Here is a 16,401-nt window from a genome sequence, read left to right on the forward strand (position 1 = left end):
GCGGTACAGGGATTGCAGCAAATCATTTAGCAGTGGTTAGCCAGATGTCGGAGCCAATCATTAAAACAAGGCATCAAACAAATGACTGAATACTGCTGCAGCGAGTCCAGAGGAGTCTTTGCTCCCCTCCACTGATGAGTTTGATTTTGGGAAGTGCATCTTAAAAGCAAAAGGGTGACCTTCAAGAGGATCTTTTATGTTTGGGCTTTACACAATCAATTAGTGATGCGGCGTACTGGTGCTGAAGCAGGCTGCTCCGATGGCGATGTTATCGAGAGCGAGATCAGCCCTGGATCCTCGTCCCCACGCAGCTTTAACATTTACATGAAACCTGGAGCGAAGCAGAAAGCACACAGGGAGTTAGAATTGTCTCTACACATGAAAACGAGTTTTAATAAAACTGCTAACAAAACCATAAAATCCTCACAGAGCGTTAAAAATAATAGGGCATTATTGTCATACACTTTGTAAAAAGGCACATATTTGTACTGGATTAGGACATGCGCAAAAATGACCATAAAAGGTCATAAAATAAAACATTTTCATCACTGAATATTGAGTAAAACACAAATATGTTTCTACTTTCCAAACCACAGGTCCGAAAATTTAATATGTGCAGCATTTAATTAAAAACAAATGCGTAACAAAAACTCGTAGAGCATCCTTATGTTTCCAATAGCGCCTCTAGTTTAGTGTTATTATTTACAGGTTTAATCTCGGGGGTGGGTATTAGAGCAGGGGTGTCAAACCCACTTACAAAAGGAGGCCAACATTAAAACCTTTTTTAAACTAAGGGCCAGTTTCAGAATCTACATTAGATACCCAACATCTTTTCTTGGTTCCTCAACAAAAGTTTGACTGGTCTCATTTGACGTTCTCTGTTGTGCTTTTGACATCAAAATCAAAGATTACAGAAAAAATTAAAGTGATAAAAGTATTTTACATTTAAAATAGCATCTTGGGGGCCAGATAAGACGTCAACGAGGGCCACATTTGGCCCCCGGGCATTGAGGTTGACACATTAGATCTTTTAGATTTGTGGTTATTTGCTTTGATTTTATGTTTTCTATTGTTTAATTCTTCTTTTTGTTTCAGGCTCTCGTCTTGAGTCTGACGTGAATTTATGGTGCTAATTAGGATAAATTCCACGATACAATCAAAACAGTTTTACTTTAGTCTAAGGGCACCTTATTAATGTCATAATCTATTCTTCTGTTATTTATTGAGTTCCTTGTTTATCATTTAGTCTTATTTCTTTTGTGTGTTTTTTTTCTGTCTTTCAGTATATTTGTGTTTGAGTTATGTTTCTTGTGTTTTCCTGTCAGTTCAGATCTTTATCTCAGTGTTTTTTACTTCATTTGTTAGGTTTATTTTAATATTCTTGTGTAGGTCTTGTTTTGTTTCCCAGTGTTCCTTGTGCCATTTCTCATTTATCCTCATTCAGCTTCCTCAGTGTTAGTCTGCCACCCTCACCTGTCCCCAATCAACAATCAGTCCACATGCGTTCACTTATCTTTGCTCGATTTATTCAGTCTCTGCTCCACCACTCATCTGTTCTGCATTATCTGGTATCCGTGCCTCAAGGTTTGTGTTTCGTGTACTCTGGTGATCGTCGGAGTTTTCTTATTCATTTAGTTTTGATGTCACAACAACCTTTTTGTTTTACTTTCTTTAATAAAGCCTTTTAGTTTAACCTTCGAGCTCCTTGCATCAGTCGGCATTTGAGTCCAATCATACCACAAACGCTACAATTAACTGGGAAACCCCCCGAATAAATGTTCTTCTTTTGAACAAATCCATCATTAATAAATTAATATTTTGACAAAGCTTATTAAAACACTGGTTTAAATTGTTTCCCTTTTACATGGGCTGTCCCTTTAGTATCAGTAGTTGGTACCAGGTTGTCTTTAAACACAACACCTGATAGTTTGACATTTTGGCATTTCAGATTTTTGTTCCTTCCCGTTACAAACCCATGATTAAGGCCTCTCAGCTCCAGCGCGACTGCCTCCCAGTCGTCCGTCCACTGACCGTGTCTCTCCCAGACCAGAAGTGCAGCGTTCGTCCCGTTTTCTTCTATAGCCACTTGCAATGAACCGTTGAAACCACCGTGTAGATACAAAGAGAAATGCATCTGCACAAACACAAAGGCAGAACAACAAGGTTTTAACAGCAGGTTTTTATAAAAAATTTAAAAGAAAAACAACAACAGTGACACAGAAAATAAATACAAACTCAATTTTTAGTTAGTCGGACGACTGGTTTGAAAGCTGCTGACCTGGCAGGCGGTGGTAGAGATAGGACGAGGGAAAGAAGAGCTCTGAATTGACGCCTCTTGAAGAGAATTACTCTCTTTCACTTGCAGGAACAAGAAATGTCCTGAGAACACAACAACATTTAACAAGCTGCTTGACACCAATGATCTGCATTTTTACAGCTAAACACAAATCAAATACTAAATTTGACATTTATAAAACAACTTTATATGAGAGTTGTCTCATTCAGCTTTTTGTAAGTTTCTGATGAAAAAAAACCACTAGAATAAATCTACATTTTGAAAAGACAATGGTGTAATTTCCCCGTGTATCTGAAACATAGTATTTCACTATAATAAGAGGAGCAACCAGCAGATTAGTAATAAAATCAGGTTGTAAATCATGTGCACATGAACACAACAACCTGGTGTGCGCTGAAGAGAGACGCCCTGCATGTCGTCTTTCTCCAGGAGCTCGTCTCCAGCGACCCTCCTCCAGCCTGAGCGTTGATGGGATGCAGACCAACCACATGAATCCAGCTCAAACGAACAGTATGAGCCCAGGGGAAGAGCATCTGGGAGGAAATCGGCTTATTAGAATTCACTAACAGAGAGAGAGGCAGCAGCTGCAACAACAACAAAAGCGTCATACGCAGTTCAGGATGCAGGTTGGATAAATCGCATATGAGGAAATGTTTTCAGATGTTTTTCTTGCATTGCATTATTTTTAGGGGAGTAATATTTTTGGTTAGGTCCAAATCATCCATGTAGCGATACAATCAAATACGGGGAGGTGCATTGTTAGTGCAGCCATTTGATATCAGATCAACAAACCGTGGAAGAACTGATGACGAAAATTAATTTTAGCACCATGTGCGTATGACAATGTCCAAAACTTTCTTGTAAACATACATCAGGTTTAGCAGGTCATATACGAGATGGCTACTTACACATACCGTGTTTTCTGGCGTATAAGTCACAGTTTTGTGCATAGATTTGTCAGTCCTACGACCTATACGCCGGAGCGACATATATGTTTTTTTCCCACATTCATAACGTGATTTTTGACTGACGCTTTAAATTTTGAAGAACTGCAACAGTGAGTCCTCCCATGCGCGTTCGCTTCACTCAACCGGTGCAGACGGAGGAACGCTGGAGAGCTAGCGGCTCCTGCTGCGATGGATGGATGGCACCACGCTGCAGGCAAATTAAAGCCGTTTTGACCATGAAAGTGCATTTATTAAGGAAAAGTTAAACTGAGACACACCTTTGCTATAATGTCGAGCAAACAAAGAATTGTTTTTATGTGTTAATCTTGTTAAATTTCCAAGAACTGCAACAGCGAGTCTCCCGTGGGCGCTCGCTTCACTCAACTGGTGCAGGTGGAGGAACACTGGAGAGCTAGTGGCTCCGGCCGCGATGGATGGATGGATGGCGCCACGCCGCCAAGGCAAAATGAAGCTAATCTGACTATTAAATAAACGCATAATAAATGCGACGGGTCAGCGGTGATGCAGAATAAATGCGACTTATATGCTGAAGCAACTTACATATGTTTTTTTCCTCTTCATGATGCTTTTTTAACTCATGTGACTTATACTCCGGAGCTGGAAAATACGGTAAAGAGTGGAGGTAATATCCAAACCCAAAGAGGTCTTCTGTGTGTGAAACCAAACTCTAATACTTTGTGGTCCAATCACTAAATGTCTGTTCATGAGAGGGCTGAAAGTGTCCAAGTACTAGACCAAATGTATAAACGTCTCAAAAGGGAGCACATGTTTCCGTGTGAAGTAAGGTGAGAAAATGTCACAAATGAAATCTTAGTGGGTGTTAACATCCAACGAAGAGTGTTCTTCTGAGTCACGTGAGCAGGACTTTATTTGTGGGAGGTAGAGTCTGACCATCGCTGAGACCCGGCTCCGTTCTCCAGGGACAAACAACTCAAGGACTCTAAATAGCTCTGACAACATTGATTTCATTACCGCCTGATGTGAAGCCTTTTGATTCTCAGCGTGCTGAAGTGTTTTTTATTGCACAGATTGATGTTTTCAAGGAGAAGGCTTGTTATATGTTCAGAGCCTGAAGTGGACTGAAATGTAAAGACACGAGATATTCCTAAAGCAGATTTGTTTTCTGGGACTTACTGTGTAAAATGTGAATAATTATGAGCTGTTGCACAAATATTCATCATTAAAGCATGTATTTGAAAACTGTTAGAAACTATCAGGTGAATATGATTTAGTTTGAACAAATCTCCGGTAAACTCTGTGATTTTATTTTATTTTTTTAAATAAAAACCCTCACCACAGATTAGGCCTTCGTCTTCACCCAGAGGACAGTCCGTGTGGAAGTTACACACTTGGCTCCGATCGATGCAGCTGTCCGAGTTTTCACAGTGGAAAGATTTTTCACAAGCTACGTCCAGGTTAACGTCTTCATCATCATCATCATCTGCAATCACACAACATATACTTTATTATCCCCAAACAGGGGCTGAAAGATTTTTATTTAATATGTCCGTTTGTTTGAACCTCATGTAAGTGCACTCCTTCATGTTTACACTGAAAAATGCAAACTGTTCCGTTATTTTAACAAGTTGTATCATGAAGGAGGTGCCTTCATGAACGACTGAAGTTTTCTCTCTGGATTAACGTCCAAAAAGAAACAAAGTCTAAACGAACTTGGTCTGTTTGAGTCTTTTGCATCGTATTTTTTGCAGGAGCACAGCAGCAAACATCTGCCGTGAGCAGAACGCTAGCTCTTTAAGTCCTTCAACTCCACAATTTATGAGTTATTTTAATACTTTATACACAACATCAGTGTTAGATGAGGCTTGTCATCGTTTAATAAAAACAAAATGCGGCGTGGATTAAATTTGCAGCCAGAGTAATTGTTCAAGCTGTTTTTTTCATCATGACATGAAGGAAAAACTTGACTGAGTGTGGAGCCAATGAACTGTATTGATCCGTATTATAAGATGCACAACGCCGAGAAACATATTACTTAAATTATTTTAAAGTTCAGTTAGTCATCTGATTAAAAAAAAGGACTTTAAATATGAAAAAATAATCATTAAAGGTTGCAACTGATGATGAATGAACCCTGAAATGTTTTGTAATCATTTTTAAGTCTTTATTTTCCCGTGTTTAAAAGTTAGAGTTTTAAAAAATAATAAAGTAATGTTCATTTTTAGGTGAACTAGAAGCTTTTTGTAATAAATATTCTCTTGAGACTCACATGGAGACATATGTTTTTTAATGAATTAAGCTTTTCTATTTGTGTTTAGCTCAATAAGGACACTGCTATTGACAGGTGCAAATAAACACTTCAAGAAATGTGTGTAAAAATAAATGTAAAGCAACTGAAATACAGGTTCAAACAAGAAAAATCCGTCTGTGATGACATTATCAACCACTTTAACTAACAATAACTTGTCTTAGGAAGCACAAATTCCAACTCAAAGTCTCATAAATGAGGAAAAAAATCACCTCAACCCAGTTAAAGGTCTAAATCTGGTTTAATGTGCTCAGAGCTGCACAGAACAAGAACTCACCTGAGTCACAGTCTATGAAGTGCAGAGAGTCCAGAGCCACATCACCTTCGCCCACACAGGAAGTGTAGAGCAGGGTCACCCTAAAAGGTTCATCCACCTGACCAATCTCAGCCTCCAGGACCTCCCACTTCACCCTGCTCAACAAATAAAATGCTTGGAAAGTTATCCATAATAACTCGTCCTATGGAGTTTTTCTTTATATTTGCTTAAATGCACAAAAATATACCCCCAAATGTTTTGGAAAAGTCGTCAGAGTCAGACATGATGGAAGCAGCTCTGTTACCAACCATCTGTGTCAATGTTTTACTCAGCTAAACCCTTAAAACCTTCACAGTCTGTAATCTATTTAAGATGAATGAAGCTTAGTTATCTGACGACATGAGTGTTCACATAAAAACAGGTGGAGTTTGATCCATGGATCAGGAAGGAAAGGTGGGGAAATCTTATCGAGTCAACCAGACTTTTGCCTCGGTGCATTTTATTAAATAAATGCCATCTTTATTGGAGAAATCACATAAAGTTTTTAGCTTTAAACATGAAACTGAGATAAAAGCAGTTCATTCTGGTAAATGGGATGGTTTTAATTAAGATTTTTTGCAGCAACCCGACTAAAACATAACCTAAAATAGCCTTTTAAATGTAGAACAGAGTAAGGACTCATGCTTTATTTCCTTATGACTGACAAGAAAAACCTTTAGAGTTCAGAAGAGTTGGGTACAAAAATAATTTACAATCATTCATAATCTTCACAAGTTACCAGAAACAAACTTTGGGTAGAGCTTTCACCTGACTTGTCTCAAAACTGGTTATAATTCTATTCAGTTCAATTCAGTTTATTTATACAGCGCCAAGTCACAACAGAAGTTGCCTCAAGACACTGAACAGAAACATTCATGTATAAAATAATAATTTAACATTATTTATCTGAGGGGCAGACTACTTTTAATTTAACTCCATCACTGAAGTCTCATCTTGAGCAAGCATGAAGGAGACAGTGGGAAGGAAAAACTCCCTCATGAGGAAGAAACCTCCATCAGAACCAGGCTCAGGACAAGCGTCCATCTGCTTTGACCAACTGGGTTTAAGAGGAACAGATACACAATGGCAGGTTGAGAATCACATGTTACAATAGAAATAATATCAAATGAAAACTATTCAATTTTAACAATTTATTTAAGGAAATGAGGTCAATTTGTCCTCCAGTAGTCTAAGCCTATAGCAGCATAACAAACCAAAACTAATTATAGGATTTATCAAAGAGGAAAGTCTTAAAACTGGACAATGTGTCAGCCTCATGGACAGAAACTGTACGTTGGTTCCACAAGAGAGGAGCCTGATAACTGGAAGATCTTCCTCCCATTCTGCTTTTGGAAACTCTAGGAACCACAAGTAAACCTGAAGTCTGAGAGTGAAGTGCTCTGTTAGGAAAATATGAAACAATAAGATCTCGAATATAAGATGGAGCTAGGTTGTTGAGGGCTTTGTAGATTAGAAGTAAAATTTTGAATTTAATTCTGGATTTGACAGGGAGCCAATGGAGAGAAGCTAAAACTGGAGATATGATCTCTCCTACTAACTCCAGTTAAGACTCTGGCAGCAGCATTTTGGATCAGCTGAAGACTTTTTAAAGAAGTATTTTGACACCCAGATAATAAACCATTGCAATAGTCCAGTCTAGATGTGACAAATGCATGAACCAGTTTTTCTGCATCATTTTTAGATAAGATGTTTCTCATTTTAGTGATATTACGCAGATGGAAGAAGATGGTTCTAGTAATTACTATTATTTTATTATTATTATTTGGTTATTTCCAAATTATACACCCAGATAAATTCTTCAACTTTTTGCATCACAAACAAATATCCAACAGAGTTAGCAGTTTAAAAATGAACAGAAAGCCGGCGCTGGCCTTGATGCTCTTGTTAGAGTTTTTTAAAAAAAAGAGGGATAAAAATTAGATTGTTGTGGACGTCGTCGCGGCTGGATAAAGACATCGGTCGGATTAACAGTTTTCTGATACCGCTTGATATTTTCTATAGGTTGTCTTTGACTGTCAGGGTAAACTGTCAGCACTGAACAAGACTGATTGATTTAGATAAGTCTTCCAAAACCGAAACCCGCTCAGTTTGGACCCGGTGTGTTGCTCTCCTCACACATCTCTTCTTATTAATGTGATGCCTGCTCTGTGCTCCTCACCTCACTAAATCATCCATCCAGTTTCATTTCATGATTTGAAGAAATTCTTTTTGGCTTCCTCCATGTCTTATATTGTTTTACATTCTGTATTTTCAATAATAACCCTTTCTCCTTTTGTTTCACCATTAAAATGTATCAGTTTTTACATCTTTCTGCCTCCGACTTTTATCTTTATGGGTCTTCTGATGGGTAATTTCCATAATGATTTTTTTTCTGTAAAGACTCTGATTACTTCAATTAATTGCTACTGAGACGACCCAACACATGCTACAGTAAAGGCTAAGTCACAACCTGCACTTTAGTTCGGAGCATATCTGGAAATTACATCACCAGGTTTGCATTGTATGAATGACGAACGGAATAAATGGAAACCGTGTGTGTGTGCCTCATAATGAAATTGCAGAAGCCATTACTGCGTCCACTAACAAAGCCAACACACCAGCTTATTGCTCATGCCCATCCATCCCTCTTCTGTCCTCACCAATTACATCTAAATGAATCTCCGGCCTACATCCAGAGACAGGAATGCTTTTAGCTCTTCTAAAAATGGCTGTGCTTCAGCATTTGATCAATAGGAAATACCTGCCCACAACTCCCAAACAATACTTAGAAGACTGCCGCCCCCTCCTTGCTGTCCCGTCTTAAATCTTCCTTATTTAACTGGTACCACAAACTGTAAGAAAAATGTATTAGCCTAATTGACCTTGCTCTGTCTGCTCTTGAGTCTGACCTTCCTGCGGTTTATCTTATAAGAAAACCTCAGCTTAAACTCCAAGGCAGCAAGGTGGGCTTCAGTTCTTGACACCAGATGAATTGACAGATTTTGCAGCATTTGTGGTAAGAAGCCAAACAGTTGACTTAGAATGGTGCAGAGGGACAAAGAAGCAGTTCCTGACCTGTGGTTCCCTGGTCTCCTGTCGTTTAAAACCTCAGAGCGGATGATCAAATCCGACACAACTAGTTTGATCTGGACCGTGAGGTTCCCCACCGTTGGCCCGGCCTCATACAGAGCCACCTGTAAGATGCACTGCCTGTTGCTTCCAGGCAGGTCTGGACTGGTTATTTGGTGCTCACATTTCCCATCAGGCGAGGAGCTCGGGAGGAGGAAGTGCCCTGAGTACAGAAAACAAAGAAACTTTAATGTTGACAGCCTTAAAGCAGCTTCATGAAACTGTAACTCCCATAAGTCATTTAACTAAAGCTTCAACACAAAACAATCCCAGATTTTGCTTCCAATTAAATATAAATTTAAGCAACATGTCAGTTCTGAAGAAACCTACTCAAACAGAAGCATTAAAGCCCACATGATGCTCTCATCTGAGGCTAATTCTTACCGTCAGCTCTTCCCTCAGAGTAGTCTGTCGCAGGCATCAATCCAGGCTTCGAGATCTCGAGTTCCTGCGGAGACACCACCATCCAGTCGCTGTGAGTCCAAGGGCACGGCGACTCAAAGTCACAAGAGGCAACTGCAACAGAAAATATCAAACATGTACAAATTTACATCATAAAAGAAACACACACACATTCTAACATATCCATAACAGAGCAAATAAACTATCAAGAAATGTAAATTATTGCTTTCTGTTCACACAGTGGAGCAAAAGGACTCACGATTCATGACATCTAAACTGCAACCAAACCAGCTGTCACTGTTTTAATTCAGGTTTTTTCATTTGGGGGAAGTTGTCTTCAAACAGAACGTTGTTAGAGTCAAACAGCTAAGCCTAATTTTTTCAAGTCACTATAGTAGAATTTGGCATTAATCTGGCCTACAGCTCTAATGTTAAAAATCTTAGTGTTATTTTTGATCAGGACATGTCTTTTATCCCCCACAATAAAAGCATTACTAGAACCTCCTTCTTCCACCTGCATAATATCACTAAAATTAGAAACATCTTATCTAAAAATGATGCAGAAAAACTGGTTCATGCATTTGTCACATCTAGACTGGACTATTGGTTTATTATCTGGGTGTCCAAATATTTCTTTAAAAAGTCTTCAGTTGATCCAAAATGCTGCTGCCAGAGTCTTAACTGGAGTTAGTAGGAGAGATCATATCTCTACAGTTGTAGCATCTCTTCATTGGCTCCCTGTCAAATCCAGATTTTAATTCAAAATCTTACTTCTAATCTACAAAGCTCTCAACAACCTAGTTCCATCTTATATTTGAGATCTTATTGTTCCATAATTTCCTAACAGAGCACTTCACTCTCAGGCTGCAGGCTTACTTACGGTTCATAGATTCCAAAAGCAGAATGGGAGGAAGATCTGTCAGTTATCAGGCTCCTCTCTTGGGGAACCAACTTCCAGTTTCTGTTCGTGTGGCTGACACGTTGTCCAGTTTTATGACTGGGCTGAAGACTTTCCTTTTTGATAAATCCTATAATTAGGCTTGGCATGTTATGCTGCTATAGGCTTAGACTACTAGAGGACAAATAAACCTCATTTCTAGAAATGATTTGCTAAAATTGGATCATTTTCATTTGATACTATTTATATCTTAACATGTGATTCTTGACCTGCCTTTGTGTATCTGTTCCTCCTTCCTGTTCCTCAAAATTACCAGCAACATGCCGGATTCAGCCTTCCAGCTGGATGACAGACTTTTTTCCGAGCAGACCGCTGCAGCTAGCTAACGGGGAAATCAAGGGGAGACCAAGTACGCATTTACTTGAGTAAAAGTTGGTGCATAAACTGTATGCTGGTAAAAAGCTCATGTTCCAAGGTTTTGGAGCAGCTAACAGTGAAATGTCGACCACATTATCTACCCCATGAGTTCACAGTGACTTTCATAACAGTCGTTTATATCGCCCTGGATGCTATTTCTAATGATGCTCTGTAGGAACTTCATGATCTCTTCAGCTCGCTGCAAAGCAAACACCCTGAGGCTCTTTACATGGTAGCTGGTGACTTTAATCACGTGAATCTAAAATACTGCCTCCCAAGATTTTACTAGCATGTGGGCATACCAACACATGGAAACAACACGCTGGCCCATGTTTACACAAACGTAAAAGATGCATACAAAGCTAAACCCCACTCCCACCTATTCTCTGATCACCTCTCAATCTTCCTGGCTCTTGCTTACCTGCCCCGTTGTGACGTTCCAGACAAAAGAAAGTTAAATCTTGGCTCCAGAACAGTGGCCTCATACTGAGAGATTGTTTTGAACGAACAGACTGGGAGGTTTTCATAGAAGCTGCTGAAAATGGTGGGGTACTAGACCTGGAACAATACACATCCTCATTTCTGGGGTACATTAGTACTGATGACATCGCCACCATAAGATATGTTAAAAGTTACCCAAACAAAAAACCTTGGCTGAACGCTGAGGTGCGCACCCTGCTGGAAGCCAGGAACACTGCCTTCAGGTCTTGAAGCTCAGAGGAGCTGAGTAGGACAAGGAACGTGCTGGTTGCTGGTATTAAGAAGGCTAAGGCCACACATGCACAGAGGATTGAGGGTCAATTCATCTCACAAGACCCATGGAGCATGTGGAGGGGCATTAAGTGCATAACAAATTATAACAGCATGAGTGAACAATGCCCTAGAAACCCATCACTGCCTGATGCCCTCAACAAGTTCTATGCATGCTTTGAAGACCCGAACAGACCACCCAGCACAAGATTCACCTCACCACCGGACGAAAAGCTTCTCAGAGTGACCTCAGCAGACATAAGGAGTACTTTCAGGAGGATTAATACTCACAAAGCAACTGGCACAGACAACATCCCTGGGAAGGTGTTGAAAGAATGTGCCAATCAGCTCTGCAAAGTGCTGGCCGAAATCTTTAACACCTCACTTACCCTGGAGACAGTTCCCACCTGCCTGAAGACTGCCACCAACATCCCATCCCAAAGAGCTCTACAGTGACTGGTCTGAATGACTATCAGCCAGTGGCCCTCACCCCGACAGTCGCTAAATGCTTCGAAAAACTGGTCATGACCCACATCAAAACAACCATCAACATCAACGAGGACCCTCACCAGTATGTATACTGTGAGAACCGATCAACAGAGGATGCCATCTCCTCTGTGGTCCACACGGCTCTCACCCACCTGGAGCAGAAGGACACCTATGTTTGTATGCTCTTTGTGGACTTCATGTCTGCCTTCAACACCATGATCCCTCAAACCTTGATGGACAAGCTACTCATACTAGGACTAAGCCCATCCATTTGCAACTGGGTCCTAGACCGCAGTCAGTGAGGATCCACAACTTCTCCTCCTCCACCATAACCCTCAGCACTGGCTCTTCTCAGGGATGTGTGTTGAGTCCCCTCCTGTTTACTCTGCTCACATATGATTCTGCAGCTACCCATCCAGGCTGTCACATTGCAAAGTTTGCAGATGATACAGCGGTGGTGGGATGCATCACAAACAATGATGAGTCCAGCTACAGGCAAGAGGTGGAACACCTGGAAAGCTAGTGCAAAGAGAATAACCTTCACATCAATGTGAAGAAGACAAAGGAGATGATTGTGGATTTCAGAAGGAACAAACACACCTAGATCCCCCTGAACACAAGAGGATCTGCGGTGGAAGTGATCTCCAGCTACAAGTACTTGGGTGTACACATGAATGACAACCTTAGCTGGAGCAACAACAATTCCAGTCTGATCAAGAAAGCTCATCAGAGACTCTACTTCTTCAGGTGGCTGAGACGAGCTGGTCTGGGAAGCTCAGTCCTCACCTCCTTCTACAGGTGTGCAGTGGAGAACATCCTGTGCTCCAGCATCAACATGTGGCATGGAGGCTGCACAGCTGCAGAAAGAAAAGCTTTGCAGAGAGTGGTGAAGGCTGCACAGAAGTCTGTTGGAGTCAGTTTCCCCACCATCACAGACATCTACACCTCCAGATGCAGGAAGAGGGCCACCTGCATCATGAAGGACCCCACTCACCCAACACACACACTTTTTGCCCCACTCCCCTCAGAAAGGAGGTTGAGGAGCATTAAGTGTAGAACCACTAGACTGAGGAACAGCTTCTACCCTGAGGCTGTTAGACTCATGAATCTCTAACCAGGAAAATCACTGTGAAAAATCACATCATGCTGCTGCTGATCTGTTTTATGTTGTTGTGTTCATGTATGCTCATCTGCTCAGGAAATGAAAGCCAACAAGATGAACCTCTGCAAGAATTCTTCTAGGTATCAAATAAAAATATGAAACATAAATTGATTAGTTTTAAACTCTCCTTTGATCAATGTTCAGGTGTTCTCAGCAGGCTTTGCACCACTTTAACTCGATTTCTACAATTTAAGTGTTGGAACAGCTCAAGTCAACCACTGAGGTTCTTTGTGGGTTTCTGCTCCTTACAAGTGAAGTTTCTTTTGCAGTTATGATAATTTATTGTGTCAGTGTGTGTCAGCTCGTCAGTGAGTACACAACTCTTACTTTGGTTGTCGTCTTCCAGGTGAGTCAGGAACAGATCTGTGAAAGTTTCGTCTTCTTGGATTCTGTCACATAAAGTTTGCCAGGCACTGCTCACTGAGGAAAGATATATAAAAAAAACCAGAAACACAGACTTTTATCACTTTCATATTATTGTTTTGATGGAAAAAAATGTGCCTGGCTGAGGAAATAAATGTCTGCTTTTAGTATAAACTGGTAGAGCGTCAGCTAACTGGCTACAGCTGATGTTCCCAGCAGGAACTTGTTTAGTAATCATATTCAAGAACAAATTTACACAAATATACAATAATATACCAAAAATATGCACATAAATGACTTTTCAAAACATCCATATTGGATGTGGAGATGAACAAAATAAGTAAAGAGTAGTAGTGGTCCCACTAACGAGCTAACATATCAAACATCCAAGACATTGTCAAGTTTTGTTAATTTTTTTGCTTGATAATGAATTATTATTGCTCATATTATTCATAGTTAAAGATTGAATGTTAAAATATCAGCTATGTAAAAATTCAGATTTTCCAAACCATATGCTTTTGTCCAAATCAACGAGCAGTGGCAGCACAGGTGAATGTTTTTAGCTGCTTCACCTGCAGGTGAGGGCAAATCCTGAGCAACTTCCTTGTTGCCTACAAGAGCTCAACATTCTGTCTTTGGTGTTTATCATTGTTTTATTAAACTCATCTTTTTCCTTCTTTGTTAAGAAACAAATCTTTATTTTGTGGTTGAAGATGCTTGCACATGGCAGAAGTTGTAGTTGTCTGGGATCCTTTTTGTGGTCTTTAAAGATAATATTTTAGTTTAGTTTTTATTATTATTATTATTATTATTTTGTTTGTGTGACATGTGTTTGGCTTTTTTATTCATTTGTGTTTGCTCCTTTTAGTAGACCCATATCTTTTTTCTAATATAAGATTTATAAAAGGCGCAATTCAAATCATTTAATTTTTTTTCAAAAACTCAACAGTGAGCCTTACTAATTAAGTGTTAATTAGGCCCGAGCAGCAAAGCGCTGCGAAGGCCTATTGTAATTGTGTCGTTTCTTATTAGGCCCGAGCAGCAAAGCGCTGCGAAGGCCTATTGTAATTGTGTCGTTTCTTATTATTATTATTAGGCCCGAGCAGCAAAGCGCTGCGAAGGCCTATTGTAATTGTGTCGTTTATTATTATTATTATTATTATTATTATTATTTTTCTTGGGACTTTTGGGACGCATTTTTGGAGGCCTTAGCATATCCCAAAACTCACCAAACTTCACCAAAACTTGTCCCCCTAGTAAAATTTTTGAACTGTAATGGATCCAAAAGTGGGCGTGGCCAAACTGCTCTACAGCGCCCCCTAACGTGAGATATGAAAACTGGTAAGTCCTAGAGAGCTGAAATTTGGTACATAGGTAGAACCCACCGAATCAAGAAAAAAAGTCTCTTGGAGGTATGCCTTAAACCCAACAGGAAGTCGGCCATTTTGGGTCAAAGGGTCAAATTTGGCCGTTTTTCACTTTTCGTACACGGCGAATTTGAACGAACTCCTCCTAGGGATTTCGCTCAATCGTTTTCAAACCTTCGCCATTTTGCTCAGTAGGCATGGGGGACCAAAAGTTATCAAAACGGTGCAAACCGACGCATGTTGAGGGGGCGGGGCCGGACCTCAAAGTTATGCTTCACGCCAAAAATTTCTAAACGCTACAACTTTCACGTTGAAAAACAGAATTGTACCAAATTTTGCACGAGTCATCCCTGTCCCATGGCCGACGATACCCTGAGGTCAAATTTTGACGCCATCAAAGCCCCGCCCCCTCAGAACAGGAAGTGACTTTTTTTGCTTGGAATGCTCCCTCCCTGACACTCTTGACCCAATCAGGATGATCCTGTGTTAGAAGGCAGATAACAAGTTGGTCTGACTTGCTTTGAAGCGCAAAGCGTTTCCCCTGGAGGATGTGGGCGTGGCGGCGTGGCGAAGTCAGAAGTGACGCCGTTACAATACGTTTGGCTCTGAATTCCACAGATTTGATCCGAGGTTCATGAAAATCACTATGATCGATCATTGCCCGCCCCTTGAACAGGAAACCATGATGATTGCGCAATAGCCTCTCTAGCGCCCCCTAGAATATTTTAAAACCTCAGCCCCGAGCCATTTTTCGACCGATAAATCTGAAACTCGGTGAACATGTGTATCTTCTCAGGACCTATGAAAAAGTCTCTTGGCGCTCCGGTCCAAAACCAACAGGAAGTCGGCCATTTTGGGTCAAAGGTTAATTTTTGGGCGTTTTTAACGGCGAATTTTAACGAACTCCTCCTAGGGATTTTGAAGGATTGACTTAAAACTTGGTTATTAGGCCCTTAAGACATTGGAGAGTAAAAGTTATCAAAAGCTTTCGGTTTCGTTTTGTTAAAGGGGCGTGGCCAGGCCTCAAAGTTGAGCTTCACGCCATAAATTTCCAAACGTTATAACTTTCAACTTGAATGACAGATTTGCACCAAATTTGGCATGAGTCATCCCTCTCCCATGCCCGACGATACCCTGAGGTCATATTGTGACGTCATCAAAGCCCCGCCCCCTCAGAACAGGAAGTGACTTTTTTTTATTGGAACGCTCCTTCTTTGACACCCTTAACATAATCAGGATGATCCTGTGTTAGAAGACAGATAAGATGGTCTGACTTGATTTAAACAACAAAACAGTTATAGCTGGAGAATGTGGGCGTGGCGCCATGGCGAATTAAAAAGTGACGCCGTTGCAATACGTTTGGCTCTAAATTGCACAGATTTGAGCCCAGGTGAACCAAAATCACTATGATTGATCATTATCCACCTCTGAACAGGTTTCCATGATAAGTGGCCAAGAGCCTCCACAGCGCCACCTAGATTCTTCTTACAGTTATATCTCAGTGATACAACATCCGATCTGAACCAGATTTTTGGTGTGTCATTACTGAGAACTGATGGACATTTTAGTTTTGTTGTTTAATATTTGACTCAAGGGCGC

The 16,401-nt window shown here is 40.5% G+C and overlaps 1 protein-coding gene across 1 annotated transcript in view; it reads right to left on the reverse strand.

Moving 5' to 3' along the window:
* ltk (leukocyte receptor tyrosine kinase) overlaps window positions 1–16,401 on the reverse strand; it is a 68,643-nt gene that overhangs the window by 22,842 nt on the left and 29,400 nt on the right. The window contains exons 2-10 of the mRNA XM_037694891.1: window positions 13,400–13,492; window positions 9,339–9,470; window positions 8,901–9,117; window positions 5,793–5,941; window positions 4,559–4,705; window positions 2,680–2,829; window positions 2,279–2,379; window positions 1,974–2,134; window positions 237–331 (exon numbers count right to left, since the gene is read on the reverse strand). Of these exons, the coding sequence (XP_037550819.1) occupies window positions 237–331; window positions 1,974–2,134; window positions 2,279–2,379; window positions 2,680–2,829; window positions 4,559–4,705; window positions 5,793–5,941; window positions 8,901–9,117; window positions 9,339–9,470; window positions 13,400–13,492 (1,245 nt within the window). The remainder of the gene's footprint in view (window positions 1–236; window positions 332–1,973; window positions 2,135–2,278; window positions 2,380–2,679; window positions 2,830–4,558; window positions 4,706–5,792; window positions 5,942–8,900; window positions 9,118–9,338; window positions 9,471–13,399; window positions 13,493–16,401) is intronic.

Source organism: Nematolebias whitei, chromosome 21 (assembly GCF_014905685.2).
Source record: "Nematolebias whitei isolate Nwh7 chromosome 21, NemWhi1, whole genome shotgun sequence".
Taxonomy (NCBI): Eukaryota; Metazoa; Chordata; class Actinopteri; order Cyprinodontiformes; family Rivulidae; genus Nematolebias; species Nematolebias whitei.